At 54.8% G+C, this 15,687-nt stretch overlaps 1 protein-coding gene across 2 annotated transcripts in view; it reads right to left on the bottom strand.

The window, feature by feature from the left end:
• Nucleotides 1-1,297: 1,297 nt before the first annotated feature.
• ATP13A1 (ATPase 13A1) overlaps nt 1,298-15,687 on the bottom strand; it is a 412,373-nt gene continuing 397,983 nt past the window's right edge. For both annotated transcript variants that reach the window (XM_085654252.1, XM_085654251.1), the window contains exon 26: nt 1,298-1,745. In XM_085654252.1, the coding sequence (XP_085510378.1) occupies nt 1,635-1,745 (111 nt within the window). In that variant the 3' untranslated portion in view covers nt 1,298-1,634. The remainder of the gene's footprint in view (nt 1,746-15,687) is intronic.

Genomic DNA, 15,687 nt, shown 5'->3' with positions numbered 1-15,687 from the left:
GTCACTCAGCAGGGCTCAAGCACAAGTTCGGAGGTCTTACGATCTTCAGGGAGCCGCGAGTCACTCAGCAGGCTCAGGTACCAGTTCGGAGGTCTTACGATCTTCGGGGAGCCGCGAGTCACTCAGCAGGGCTCAAGCACAAGTTCGGAGGTCTTACGATCTTCAGGGAGCCGCGAGTCACTCAGCAGGGCTCAGATGTTCCAAGGCGAATCTGCCGGACAGTCCCAGAGCACCCCCTGTTATAGGTCGACCACTCTTTGATGTCCGGAGTCTGTGCAGGCAGGGGTCTTGTCACCTGGGGGTCGCTTGTCGAGGTTTCCTGCCATTGTCTTTTGATCCTTTCAGGGCCGGGTCGGGAGGAGTCCCAGACACCCAGCAGGCGTGGAGCCAGCCCTCAGGGAGGCCGGAGGGCCGATCGAAACCCATCGTCCCAGGGGAGTTCAGAGGTGCGATAGAAACTGCTCCTCCCTCTCTCATCCCCTGGAAGCGTGATGTCCTCCAGCCGGAGTGGCGCCTCTAGGCCCGGGTTGTGCTGGGGCCGGGCGGCCATCTTGGTGCATGAAGTGGGCACGCGTGCCCGGGGTGGCCGAAAGGAGAGAGGCCATGGACGGGGATGCCCGGGTCGCGTGTGTGTGTTCTGGTGGGGAGGATCGGCTGGGCCGTGTGCTTGGGGTCCAAGGTACCAGGTTAGGTAGTGCGAGGACAGGAAGAGCCATGCTACGAGGCCGGGTCTAACACAGACGGACATCAACGCCCCATGGAACTCTGAAATGGAATATACATATATACACACACACTCTGGGGTCCACGCAGGAAGCATGGAATTATTCTAGTGTTTATGACTATCAATGAAGATCCAACAAAGCAGAAAGTTTTAGTCCTTACAAGCACTGTATTCCTCAAAGAAAGCTTACCATGTAGTATCAAGATATAAAGTTTTAACAAAACTGAGTAAGAATTTAAATTCAAGAGCTATATTTGCAAAAAACGTGAATTTTTTCCAACCTGAAAAACGCACACAATTACAAAATAAAACTTGAATGTGTGGAATGGACCTAAAAGAAGGATTTGAAAATACAAATATGCATTAGGTATTCTTATTAGAAGGTCAATGTGCTGCTTAGAAGTAAGCCATCATTTGGTTTCTGACTGAGGTATACCAGTCTTACAAAGTCTGGTACTGTTAGCAAAATGAAACTAAGCCTTCAACTGGTTGGGTCTTTGACCCCAAACATGTTTTTTTAAAAGTTACTCATTTTGCAAAATTGATGGCAAATAACTATTGGCACACGTAAAATACACTGATGCTGTTTATTTACCAAATTCTTTTGACACTTCTTCAAAAGTGTGTTCAATAGAAAAAAATAATTTCAACAACCCAGTCTGTCATATCCTAGAAACAAAAGTCTGAATGGTGTTCCGCAAGGAATTTCATTAATTTTTTTAATTTGGAGCTCCCATGTGTTCAAGTATTTTCCAGGCTCCTGTAGCAGAAACATGTTCATGGATCATGTCTAAGAACGCAGTTCATCTGGCAACAGCACCTTTTTTGTATGCACACTGCGTACTCAATGCTGGTCAGCGATACTACTGTCCACTGGTTCAGTGGGGCATTAGTCTTATTAAACCTCATCTCAGGAAGGCACTCTGAGCTTTGAGCTCCCCAAAAGAAACTGAAGGGTCCGATCCACCAGCCAGGCCAGGCAGAAATCAGCAAAGAGAACTTTTGTGATCATAATCTTAAACTGAGAAACAAAAGAGGAAAACAAAATTGAAAAGTCCAGTTAGATCACAGCTATTACTGCCCATAAGCCAAATGTAACAATATGCACTATTACAAAATATGACAACCAGGAATATAATGTTCATTGACATTTGTACATTTCACTAAGGAAGGCTTGATTCCATTATTTAAACCAGCGCATCAAGAGCTTGCATACCCTTGTTTGAACACATGGTATCAAAGACTCGCCTAAAAAAAAAAACACAACATACCAGTAACGTAACCTAAAATTTCACTTGTATGCTAATAAAATCACATTTACATAACCACTCAGCATTCTCTGGCAACTTCACCAAAGGTGAATCAAAACCAACCGTGCCTTAATACCTTAAAGGTCGTACTTATGTTGTGGGTTAGACACTTGAGAAACCTCTGCAGCTGCCTGCTTCTCTAAAGTAGATATTCCAGCTGCAAATGTGCGCTGTTAATAAACACCGTATCACCAAGACCTTTCTGTCCTTGGAAAATATGTTAAAATACCATACCCACCAATCCTTGCCACTTGTGTCTTATGAACGTAGTAAGTAATTTTAAGCTCCTCACAAGAAAACAAGTTACTTACCTGTATTTTCGGTTCTCTAGCACAGGTACTTTTCACAGACACACATGCTTGAAGCATTCTCAGTTGTCAGGGCGTGAACCCTTGGTAACCACTATACCATTATAATCAACATTGAAAAATTCCATAAACTACATGCAACCATTTCACCTCACTGTATGAACCGAACTTCAACCAATCAGGCCCCAACTGCCAGATTTTCTAGCTCGTGACAGTGTAGGGAGAGCCTCATGAAAGAGGAGAATTTGCATGTGAATGTATGAAAGTTAGGAATGATGGAGAACCCCAAGTTACAGGTAAGGAGCTCCTTTTCTTTTTCGGCATTAGACCCATCATTGATTCAGACGCTTGAATCAAGATCAGCAAAGCAGCGCTAAAAAACAGTGATAGGCCAGAATGATGATCACCTTAAAAAAACACAGGTTCTAGAGCCCTGCCTGTCCCACTGTTGTTTCTTATTTGGATTCAACATTGAAACAGTAATGCTTAGAGAAAGCTTGCATCATTCTCCATATTTCTGAGTTACAGATTTTCTTGAAAGAGACTCCCTCAAACAGCGCCAAGGCTGCCCTACCCTTTGTTGAGTGTGTTCTAACAGCTCCAGATAATGGTCTGTTCATAGATATCTGGGCCTGAATTTTACATGAAACAACTGATCTGGCGAGTGTTTGGTTCATTACAAGTTGTCCCCTATTCAAGGAGCTGTAAGATTGGAAAAGTTGGTCAGAACAAAAAAAGTACTTTATCTTTTGCAAGGGATCTTTTAACATATAGAAAGTGAAGAGCTCTCAGCTGCTGGGCCATTGTTTGGAAAACAAAAAGTCAGCAAACATTTTCTGATGTAAATCAAATGACATGGGCATTTTAAGACCGAACTTAGGATTTTTAGCCAGAGATATGCTGTCCTTGAGTTCTGGTTTGTTGGAACATGTCCCAAAGGTGCCTTCCTCATCTTTGGAATATCAACTCCAATTGCCCGCTGTTTAATTCCATTTTGTGACTGAGTTCTTCCTGCTCAGAAGATCCACCTATTTGTTCTGTAAACCTGGCACATGTTCTGAAGACCCACCAATAATTGTCCCCCCTTGCTTTTGTATATAATACATTGTCGTCATGTTGTCTGTGCGTATGAGGACAGTTTTGTTCTTTAGGTGTACCTGAAAGGATTTTAGTGCCAGGAACACCGCTAAAAGTTCTAGGTGATTGATGTGGAGCAGTTTTTGTTGAGTGGTCCACCTGCCCTGAGTGGTATGTTGAAGGAGGTGGGCTCCCCACCCCGTGAGAGATGCGTCGGTAGTCAGCACAAATTGTGGAAGAGGCTCTAAGAACGGCCGCCCTTTGGACAGGTTGATGGTGTTCCACCATTTCAGTGAGCGAAGTGAGCGACTGTCCACCAACACCAGATCGGTAAGTTGTCCGTGAGCTTGGTTCCACTGTTGTGCTAGACATTCCTGTAAGGGACGCATTTGAAGTCGTGCGTGTGGGACTATAGAGATGCATGACGCCATCATGCCTAAGAGCTGCATGAACACTCTTGCTGGAAGAGATTGATGAGTTTGAAATTGAGAAATGAGATTTTGTATACTGGTTATCCTGGCAGTGCTGGGATAAGCTATGGCTTTGGATGTATCTATGGTTGCTCCTAGATACTGGTGTACGTGGGAGGGCTGCAGATGGGATTTGGGGTAGTTGATAGTGAATCCCAAGTTGTGGAGGGTTTGAATAGTGCGATGAGTGTGGAGAACGCATTTTTGGTGAGTATTGGCTTTTATGAGCCAATCGTCCAGATAGGGGAAGACATGGATCTGTTGTCTTCTGAGGTGCGCTGCCACGACTGCTAAGCACTTGGTGAACACCCTGGGTGCTGTTACTCCGAATGGGAGAACTGTAAATTGATAGTGTTGCCCGTCTACCACAAATCGTAGATATTTTCTGTGAGCGGGATGCATAGGGATGTGAAAGTATGCGTCCTTGAGGTCCAATGTGGCGAGGAAGTCTCCCTGTTGTAATAGTGGGAGGACTTGTTGGAGGGTGGTCATATGAAAATGATCTGATTGTATATACTGGTTTAGTAGTCTGAGATCCAGTATGGGCCTTAACATTTTGTCCTTTTTAGGAATGAGGAAGTATAGGGAATATACTCCTGTTCCCCGATGTTGAAGAGGGACTGGTTCTATTGCATGTTTTTGTAACAGGGATTGAATTTCTTGTTTGAGGAGAGAGAGATGATGTGAGGACATTGGATGGTGTTTGGGCGGTATGTTCGGGGGGATTGTGTCAGTTCGAGGCAGTAGCCAGACTGGATAATTTGTCTTACCCACCTGTCTGTGGTGATGGAAGTCCAGACAGGTAGGAACTGTTGGAGCCGCCCCCCGACCGGAGTGGTGGCAAGTCACTGTTTAGTGGCTGGGGAGGTGCGGGTAGTGGTGTTGCCCCGCCCTCGACCTTTGGTGTTGTTTCCCCTATAACCCCCTTAAAAATATCCTCTGTTAGGGGATGTTTGTCCAGAATTTTTAAAGGTGGACGTGGTCTCAGTTCCCAGATTTTTGGAGGCTCCTCTATAAAAGGAGCGACGAAAGGAACCCCGGGTTTGAGGAGACTGCAGTGCTCCCATAGATTTGTCAGTCTCATTATCTTTCTTCATTTTTTCTAATGCAGTGTCCACTGCAGGGCCAAATAGCTGCTCTTGGTTAAAAGGTTGAGCTAGAATTGTGGTTTGTACCTCCGGTTTAAAACCGGAAATACGGAGCCAGGCATGTCGTCTGAGTAAGACGCTGGTATTGACCGCCCTAGAAGCAGTGTCTGCTGCATCCAAGGCGCATTTAATGGAGGCATTAGATATTAATTTGCCTTCTTGAATGAGGTCATTAGCCTGGGATTTAAATGGCTCAGGCAGATGTTGCATAAGGTCCTCAAGTTGGTCGTAATGCGCTCTATCATACCGGGCTAACAGGGCTTGGGTATTGGCAATACGCCAGTGGTTTGCCGCCTGTGCGGCGACTAGTTTGCCTGAGGCCTCTAAAAGCTTAGACTCCTTGTCCGGGGGAGGCGTTTCTCCAGTTGTCTGTGAGTTAACACGCTTCCTGGCATTTGACATGACCAAGGAGTCTAAAGGGAGCTGAGCTTTAATGTATGCGGGGTCCTGCGGGGCTGGTCTGTATTTTTTTTCAACGCGGGGGTTGAGAACCCTAGCTCTAACAGGGTCCTTAAAGACTTCAGTGGCATGCTTTATAACCCCTTTAATCATGGGCAGTATGTGAACAGTTTTCTGTGACTGCTCAAAAGTGTTGAGGAGAAAGTCCTCTTCAAGGGCGTCTGTGTGCATTGTGACGCCATGGAATGTTGCTGCCCTATTTATGAGTTGACCAAACCCCAAATGGTCATCAGGAGGGGAGGGCTTGGAAGGGTAGTGTTGGAGGGAGGACCACCGGGTAGTCGGGGGGACTATTCCGGGGCACCTTCCTACCGCAAAGTTGTAGCCGAGCGCCGCTGAGAAGCCCCCTCGGGGAGGTCTTTCTCCTAGGATCGTACTAGGCCCAGTAACACCACCACACAGGACTCAATATCAGTTGCGTGACTTGGTTCTTTATCAGCAGTAGTACGTTCAATATTTACAGTGGGATCGAGGGATCCTATAAGAGTCTCAATGTCTATTAGAGGGATAGGGTAGCGGGACAGTCTTAGTACCAGCCAGGTACGGGAGGGCCCTGTGCCAGACCTTGAGTGCGGGTCTCAGAGCGGCTCGGACGTGGGGAGCCGCGACGGCGTCTGCAGGGCTCGGGTGGCAGTTCCACTTAGGCTGAGCCGCGACACAGTCACCAGGGCTCCGGTGGTAGGTCCGCTTCGGTCGAGCCGCGACGAGGTCAGCTGGGCTCTGATGGTAATATTCAACAAGGTCGGGCCGCGACGAGGTCAGCTGGGCTCTGATGGTAATATTCAACAAGGTCGGGCCGCGACAGCGTCAGCAGGGCTCCAAAGGTTCGTGAAGGTCTTTAAGCACGGTGGAGCCGCGACGTCGTCAGCAGGGCTCAGAGGGTGGGTTCAAGGTGAGTCTTCTTCCGTAGGGTCAGCCGCGATCCGATCAGCAGGGCTCTTGACTCCAGGATACAACTACCGTCCTGTTGTCGGGTCGCCCCAGATATAGGACTGGAGCCCTTTGATGTCCGGACCCTTGCGCCCGGAGGGGGCGGAGAGGCCGAGTAGGGAGCTGCCAGACGCCCAGCAGGAGAGGCGCCAGGCCCCAGAGAGCTGTGGGGCGATCGCACCTAGGTGTGGAAGGACGGTTGGGGGTCCTATCGATACTGCCCTCCGCCGGGAGTGGGAAGGGTTCCCGTAGTATCCCCCGGGCCAGGGGTTGGCGCCTTGATGTCGGGCCTCGCTGGAACAGAGGCCGGGTGAAGCGGGGTCACGCAAGTGGTCACGTGGAGCAACGTAGAATCCAAAATGGAGGAGCCCCGAGGTGCATGGGACCTCGTGCGGCTTAGCGCGGGGATACAGGACCACGCCACGAGGCCGGCTCCCACATGCGTCCCCCCCAGCTGAAGGCAGGGAGAGTCACCCATCTCCTTGGGGGTTCTCCTCGCCGAGGCGGAAGAATCGGGACAGGCCGTCAGCATTGGCGTGGTCGTTGCCGGGCCGGTGTTCCACAGTGAAGTCCATCCCTTGCAGCGAGATGGACCAGCGCAACAGCTTGGGGTTCTCGCCCCGCATTTGCATGAGCCACCGCAAGGGCCGGTGGTCAGTCTGGACCCTGAAGTGGGTGCCGAAAAGGTAGGGCCGGAGCTTCTTGAGAGCCCATACCACAGCGAAGGCCTCCCGCTCGATGGTGCTCCACCTCTGTTCTCGCGGCAGCAGTCGGCGGCTGATAAAGGCCACCGGTCGGTCGAGGCCCTTGGCGTCCAGCTGGGAGAGGACCGCCCCGACCCCGTACTCCGAGGCATCGGTCTGGACTACAAATTCCTTGCTGTAGTCGGGGGCCTGTAGCACAGGGGCAGCGCACATGGCCGCCTTGAGAGCATCAAACGCGGTCTGACAGCAGGGCGTCCAGTGCACCGCCTTGGGCTGTTTCTTTGAAGTGAGTTCCGTAAGGGGGCCCACAATGCTGCCATAATCCTTGATGAATCGTCGGTAGTAGCCTGTGAGGCCTAGGAAGGCCCGGACAGCGGTTTGGGTTGCGGGGGGCTACCACGCCTGGATGGCGTCGACTTTTAACTGGAGGGACGCCACCTGGCCACTCCCCACCTGGTGGCCTAGATAGGTCACAGACCCTTGACCGATCTGGCATTTACTGGCCTTAATGGTGAGCCCGGCCCTTTGGAGAGCGGCCAGGACTTCCCCAAGGTGCCCTAGGTGCGCGGCCCAGTGGTCGCTGAAGACAGCAATGTCGTCGAGGTAGGCCGCGCTGAAGGCTTCTAGTCCGGCCAGGACCTTGTTTACTAGCCTCTGAAAGGTCGCTGGGGCGTTCTTCATACCGAAGGGCATTACCCGAAAGTGGTAGTGCCCATCGGGGGTGGAAAAGGCTGATCGTTCTTGGGCGCCGGGAGTGAGCTTGATCTGCCAGTACCCAGCGGTGAGATCAAAGGTGCTTAGGTAGCGGGCGGCCCCTAAGCGATCGATCAGCTCGTCTGCTCGTGGGAACGGGTGGGCATCGGTCTTGGTGACTGCGTTCAGGCCCCGGTAGTCGACACAAAATCTGAGTTCGGGGGCCGTGCCGGGGGCGGTGGCCTTCGGCACCAAGACTACCGGGCTGGCCCACGGGCTGTCCGAAGGCTCGATGACTCCGAGGGCGAGCATCTTGGCGACCTCGGTCTGTATGCAGGCTCGGACTTGGTCAGGTACTCTATAGGCGCGGTGTCGTACAGGGGGGCTGTCCCCCGTGTCCACGTCGTGGACGCACCAGGGGGTCACCCCGGGCGTGAGAGAGAAGAGGGCAGCGAAAGGTTGCAGCAGCTTCTGGCAATCATGGCGCTGTTCTGGGGTCAGGGTGGCAGAGAGGCGGACGCCCTCCAAGGAGCCGTCTTGGCCCGAGGACCCCAGGAGGTCTGGTAGGGGCTCGGAGTCACTTTCGCCCCCATCGTCGGTAGCCAGCAGTAGGCTTAGTTCAGTTCGGGAAAAGTGGGGCTTGAGCCGGTTTGCGTGCAGGACCCGGAGGGGGTTCCTCGGGGACTCCATGTCGACCAGGTAGGTGACGGAGCTCTTCCTCTCAACTACCTTGAAGGGCCCGGTCCACTTGTCCTGCAGGGCGCAGGGGTCCACAGGTGACATGACCCAGACTTGCTGGCCCGGCTCGAACTCGATGGCTGAGGCATTTTCGTCATACCAGCGTTTCATGTCTTCTTGGCTGGCTTCGAGGTTGGCTTCTGCCAGGGCCCGGAACTTCCGAGTCTGGTTCTGCAGGGTCAGGAGGTACCGGTAGACGTCGGGGGGGGGGGGGGGGGGGGGGCATCTTGGACGTTCGCCTCCCAGCCCTCCTTGACCAGGCTGAGGGGCCCTCGGACGGGGTGCCCATACAACAGTTCGAAGGGGCTGAAGCCCAGGGATTTCTGTGGTACCTCCCGATAGGCGAACAGGAGGCAGGGCAGCAGGACATCCCATCTCCTCCTCAGGGGCTCTTCCAGGCCCTTGATCATCCCCTTCAGGGTTCTGTTTAACCGCTCGACCAGTCCGTTCCCCTGGGGGTGGTAAGGGGTGGTGAATTTATAGGTGACCCCACATTGTTGCCATAGGGATCGCATGTACTTCGAAATAAAGTTCGTACCCCTGTCGCTCACCACTTCTCGGGGGAACCCCACCCTGGAGAAGATGCCCATCAGGGCCCGGCCCACCACTGGAGCTGTCACAGTTCGGAGGGGGACGGCCTCTGGGTACCGGGTGGCGTGGTCGACCAGTACCAGGATGAAGCGGTGCCCCAGGACGGTTCGGGGGTCGAGGGGCCCCACGATGTCGATTCCCACCCGTTCGAACGGGGTGTGGACGGCTGGAAATGGTTGGAGAGGGGCTTTCGCTCGTCCCCCAGTCTTCCCGCTAGCTTGGCAGGTCGGGCAGGACCGGCAGTGCTGGTCCACGTCTCTTCTCATTCGGGGCCAATAGAAATGGGTCACTAGGCGGCTGTAAGTCTTGTCCCGCCCGAGGTGTCCGGCGAGGGGCACGTCATGTGCCAGGTCCAGGAGGAACTCTCGAAATCGGAGGGGGACCACCAGCACCCGGCCGGCCCCTAGTTCGGCGACTTTCTGCTCGCTATACAATAAGTCATTGTCCCAATAGACCCAGTGGGTTCCCGTGGGGTCCCCCGCAGCCTGGGCGGCCGCTTGCTGTCAGGCCCCCTCGAGGGACGGGCAGGCCTTCTGCTCTTGCTGGAATTGTTCGCGGGTGGGGCCCCCGTCGTGGCGCCACTGGGCCAGCTCGGGGATCTCGCTGAGGGGGGCGGCCCCATTGGGAGAAAGTTCGGATGGCCCGGCCTCCTCGTCAGGTTCCTCCGTGCCGGAGGAGGGGGATAGTTCGGGGCCCGTCGGTTGGTCGGGTACGTGGCAGCGGCTGGTTGGGCGGTCATGGACCGAGTGGTGGCGCAGGCCCACTCGGGTAGTCCTAGCATCCCCAGATGCTCTCGGCGTTCCACCTGTGCCCAGGGTGAGCTCTCTAGGTCGTTCCCCAGGAGGCAGTCCACCGGGGCGTCGTCGCGGACAGTTACTTTTAGGGTGCCGGACACTCCTCCCCACTCGAAAGGGATCCTGGCCATCCGGCACATGCTCTCGGTGTTGTCCGCGGTCCGGACAGGGCATAGGACATGCGGCAGGATTTGTTCGGGGGTCACCAGGTGGCAGCGGACAGCGGTCACACTGGCCCCAGTGTCCCGGAGGGCCTCGGCCCGTCGCCCATTGATGGTGACCCACTGTTGGTACTTCTGGGTGTTGCTTGGGATGGCGGCTCGGGGCACCATTTCTCAGGAGCCCAGGCATACAAGCGACATGGCAGCTGGTTTCCACTCGGGGGACCCGTCGTCGTGGTTTTCCTCCTCGTCTTCTCCCTCCCCCAGGGCTGCGGCAGCTATTTGTCGGGGAGGGGGCCCAGTGGTCCCGTTCCATCGGTTCACGGGGCAGGCCGGGTCACTCGCATAGTGGCCGGTCTGCTGACAGCCGAAGCAGGTCACTGTCGGTCGTGGTCCAGGCCGTGCGATAGGGGTCCCCCTTCGGCCCTGGGTCGGGGAAGTGTGGTTGGTGGCTTGACCCCGTGGCGGGCTTCTGGGCGGCCCGGCCGGGAATTCTCGACTGCGGTGGGACCCCCCTCCGCCGCCTCGCTGGCGGGGAGGTCCCGTGGGGTTCCGGGGGACCCGGGTGTTGACCCATCGGTCCGCTTCGGCGGCGAGCTTCCGGGGCTCGGTCAGTTTACTGTCCAGGAGGTGTTGCCTTAGTTCAACAAAGCAGTTGTTGGCGAGGTGCTCCCAGACAATGAGGTCGAACAGTTCATTATATGAGGTGACCTTGCTTCCTTTGATCCATCCTTCCAACGCTCGGCTGAAGAAGTCCACGTATTCGACCCATGTGGTACCGGGGAGCTTCTTGCAGTCCCGGAAGCGTTGCCGGTACATCTCGGCTGAAAGTCCGTAGCGTGTGAGTAGGGCTTCTTTCATGTGGTCGTATGAGGTCATCACCGCGTCGGGGAGTTGCAGCAGGGTATCCCGGCCCTCACTGAGGAACCTCCCCCATAGGCCGGCACCCCAATCCTTCCGGGGTACCCGATGGGAGGTCATTGCTACTTCGTACGCTCGGAACCATTGCTGGATGTCGTCATTTTTATAGTACTCCTTGACGACATCCTTGGGGATGTGAACTTTTGGCTCGGTCAGGGGCAGAGCGTCCCGGGCTCCGGGGTTGCTGGTCTCCCCTGTTTTAGCTTTTAGTTCAAGTTCCTTAAGGCTCCTCTCGTGCTCGAGGGTTAGCCGTCTCTCCTCTAGTTCCCGATGCCGTTTCTTTTCCTCGATTTCCTCTTGCAGCCGTAGTTGCTCCAAGGCTATCTTCTTCTCCGCCAGTAGGAGCTCACCGTCCAGCCGGAGTCGGGCGAGGTCCATTTCGTGTGTCCGGACCCTTTCCCGTATTTCTTCGTGGGAAAGGCTGGTTTCTGGGACGGTTCGCTCCCCATTTGTCGGGGTTGGGGTCGGCAGGTTTCCGTCCCGGGCCGAGGTCCCTTCGGCTCGGGGTGGAGTGGTCTCGGGTTCTGCCCAGGCTTTCAGGGCTTTCTGCATTTCCTCCTTGGTGCCCAATCCTGTGGTTGGGATCCCTTTGTCCTTGCAGAATTGTTTGAGTTCTTTGTGGGTGTATTCTTCCAGTTTTTCCAACTGGAAGGTTGCGGCCACGGTTGCTTCTTGGCCGTCCATGGTTCCCTTTTTCTGTCTGGTCAGGTAGTGGGTGCGTTACTTGCCTGTACGATTGCGTCTGGCTCGGATCCCGTCGCTGGCCACCAAATGTTGGAGGGAGGACCACCGGGTAGTCGGAGGGACTATTCCGGGGCACCTTCCTACCGCAAAGTTGTAGCCGAGCGCCGCTGAGAAGCCCCCTCGGGGAGGTCTTTCTCCTAGGATCGTACTAGGCCCAGTAACACCACCACACAGGACTCAATATCAGTTGCGTGACTTGGTTCTTTATCAGCAGTAGTACGTTCAATATTTACAGTGGTATCGAGGGATCCTATAAGAGTCTCAATGTCTATTAGAGGGATAGGGTAGCGGGACAGTCTTAGTACCAGCCAGGTACGGGAGGGCCCTGCGCCAGACCTTGAGTGCGGGTCTCAGAGCGGCTCGGACGTGGGGAGCCGCGACGGCGTCTGCAGGGCTCGGGTGGCAGTTCCACTTAGGCTGAGCCGCGACACAGTCAGCAGGGCTCCGGTGGTAGGTCCGCTTCGGTCGAGCCGCAACGAGGTCAGCTGGGCTCTGATGGTAATATTCAACAAGGTCGGGCCGCGACAGCGTCAGCAGGGCTCCAAAGGTTCGTGAAGGTCTTTAAGCACGGTGGAGCCGCGACGTCGTCAGCAGGGCTCAGAGGGTGGGTTCAAGGTGAGTCTTCTTCCGTAGGGTCAGCCGCGATCCGATCAGCAGGGCTCTTGACTCCAGGATACAACTACCGTCCTGTTGTCGGGTCGCCCCAGATATAGGACTGGAGCCCTTCGATGTCCGGACCCTTGCGCCCGGAGGGGGCGGAGAGGCCGAGTAGGGAGCGGCCAGACGCCCAGCAGGAGAGGCGCCAGGCCCCAGAGAGCTGTGGGGCGATCGCACCTAGGTGTGGAAGGACGGTTGAGGGTCCCATCGATACTGCCCTCCGCCGGGAGTGGGAAGGGTTCCCGTAGTATCCCCCGGGCCAGGGGTTGGCGCCTTGATGTCGGGCCTCGCTGGAACAGAGGCCGGGTGAAGCGGGGTCACGCAGGTGGTCACGTGGAGTGACGTAGAATCCAAAATGGAGGAGCTCCGAGGTGCATGGGACCTCGTGCGGCTTAGCGCGGGGAAACAGGACCACGCCACGAGGCCGGCTCCCACAGGTAGGTAGTGGGGTCAGGCATGTCAGGTACTGGATAAGACCAGTCATCTACTGGTGCTGTGTCTGGGAATGTAAAAGGGTCGTTTGGATCAAGAGGATCATTAAGGAAATCAGGGTCCGCCCCTCCCCCTAAATCATCATCATCATCCTGTGGAGGTGGTGAATGAGAAGGAGATGGTAAAGGTAAAGGAGAAGGAGGAGGGGGAGGGGGGATGGGTTAGGAGTTAACACAGGAGAGGAAGGACGAAGCGGTGAAGTAGTACAGTCCTTCTTCCGTATGGGAGCTGGAGGTGGTGTGATGTCCAGCTTCCGTTTTTTGTATGGGACTGCAGTCACATGTCCGGTTTTGGGATTAATGTAGATCCGCTTTTGAGTAGGATCTGGGCGAAAAAGTTCATCCGGCTCCGAAAGTGGTTGTGGCGATGGCCGTTTCGGGTCTTTATGAACTTTTTTCGGTGCCGACGGAGTTTTCGGTGCCGATGGATTTTTCGGTGCCGATGGAATCTTCGGTGCCGAGGGACTTTTTGGCATCGGCGTGGAAGAACGTTTCGGTGCCGGTGGGGACTTTGGTACCGAGGAACGTTTTGGTGCCGAAGGAGATTTCGGTCTTGAAGCCTTTTTTGGTGCAGACAGTGGAGTTTTCGGTGCCGAAGGTATTATAGGTACAATAACATGAGGTTTGCTCGAGCTCGAGCCACCTACAGGCTTAGATGTCTTCGGAGCCGGGCCCGAGGGCTGGGCTTCTGAAGAGGATTTTCGGTCGCGACTGGGCCCAGCTGGCGGAGTCTTGACCAATGTCTTTTTGGATGGGATAGGGGCAGGGGGGGTGGTACTCGCACGCTGCCCTGGAGTGATGAGGTCATCGGAATCGTCGGCCTCGGACACGATCTCGAGATCTTCGGTGTCATCTTCAGGAACATCCTGAGCAAAGATGTCCTTCGGTTCTGGAGCTGGTTTGGCCATAATATGGCGTCGAGCTCTTCGGTCCCGGATGGTCTTCTTGGAACGGAAAGCGGCACAAGCTGGACAGTTCGATTCGTTGTGTTCCGGCGACAGGCAGAGGTTGCAAACCTCGTGGTGATCACTGTGGGGGAACTTCGCTCCACACTGGTGTCCTGTCCATCAGCCGCTTCCGGAACCGGTCCGAGTTGATTTCGATGTCGATGGAATGAAAATTGAAGAGTTATTTCGATTGCTGGAAGTTTTCTGCTGGGGCAGAAAAAAATTCATCCAAACCCAATGGCGGAAAAAAACAATCTGACGATGGAGTGGATGCCCATGCGCACTGTTGTCCAGGGGAGGAGTCACCTATCTCGTGACCAAAGGCTTCTTCCGAAGACAACAACAACCTGCAATCATCCGAGCCCAACACCAGATGGCGATCTTATCCTCAGTGTGTGATCTGCAGCTCATATGCCTCGAACACAATTCTAGCAATAAACGCATCGTTGAAGGGAAACCATCTATGTTCGTGGGAGCTCGGCTCTCGCCCCTCCACTGCCTACAATGGGGGTCCCCGTTGACAACATAAAGGGTTCAATTCACTCCCCTCATGAGGTCAGTCCGTACAATAAGCAACGTCACCATGAGGATAGTAGTCCGCCTCGTGACATCGACAGGGGAATTTCGGTGCGGGCGTAGTAGATCCTATACCTTCTTACCAGCGTCCAAAGCTAATGTTCATCCGCTGGGCCCGGGGCCCCAGAGTCTGAACGTACAGGAGAGCGTCTCTGCTGGCGCCAATCATCTGCCGCCGAAGGTCCCTTTTTCTTCCGTTTGTCTGCAGTGCGCCAACCCTCCAGCCAGTCCCAAGCATCCTCCGGGCGCATGAAGAACTATGATTTGCCCTCGGCCTCTACTCGCAGCTTGGCAGGGAACATCATTGCGTACTTGACGTCATGGTCGCGAATGGCCTTTTTCACCTCCTGGAAGCTTCGTCTTTGTTTCTGGACCCGTAGGGTAAAGTCTGGAACGAACGTAATGTTGCTGTTTTCCACAGTGACGGGTGGAGCCGCCCTCGCCGTTTGAAGAATAAGGTCACGGTCCTGGAAATTGAACACTCGGGCCAGAATTGGTCTAGGAGGGGCCCCCGGCGGCCCCCCGGCACTCGATGGGCTCTTTCAATGGAAAAACACTTGGAGTCCCCTAGGCTGTAAGTGAGTGAGGACCAGGTCCTCGACAAAGAGGTCCACGGCCTGCCCCTCCGGAACACCAATAATTCGAACATTATTCTGGCGCATCCTGTCTTCATAGTCGTCCAGCTGCCGGGCAAGTACCTCATGAGAGGTACGCAGGTCAGTGACCTCAAGCTTGAGGAGGCCGGTGTCATTTGACAGTTCTTTGGTGACATTTTCCACTGCCCCCACCCGGTCGGCAATTTCTCACATCCTCGCGGATCAGACCAACATCGGTGGCCACAGTGTCGATCCGATGTTCAAGGGACGTCTTGACGGCAGTGATTGCGTCCAGGAGGTCTTTGTTCGTCGGGTCGCTCTTACCCTCCGAGGCCGGCGTCCCAGCCCGATCGCCGCCCAGCTGCTGGTGCCATGCGAATTTCTCTAGTTTGGTCTGTGTCGCAGTTTTGTTGTGCTGCCCGGAAGGCATGATCACCCCTCAGGGGGGCACTTCGCAGCTATGAGGCGCTACCGCTAGTCCCCGCCGCCTGTGGTGGAAACCTCCACCCGGCCTGTCGGTTTTCGCAGGCTGCACCCCATTCGCCACGGCACCCCACTCGGCCGCAAGATCCTGCGATGGGCCGTGGGTATGGCCAGTCGCTGCCCTCCCCGTCTCTACTTCACCTCAGCAGGATAATCGCACTCCAG

This window comes from Triturus cristatus, chromosome 4_1 (genome assembly GCF_964204655.1).
Source record: "Triturus cristatus chromosome 4_1, aTriCri1.1, whole genome shotgun sequence".
NCBI lineage: Eukaryota > Metazoa > Chordata > Amphibia > Caudata > Salamandridae > Triturus > Triturus cristatus.
The sequence above is the reverse complement of the archived record's forward strand: the minus strand, read 5'-3'. Positions and strand labels throughout refer to the sequence as shown.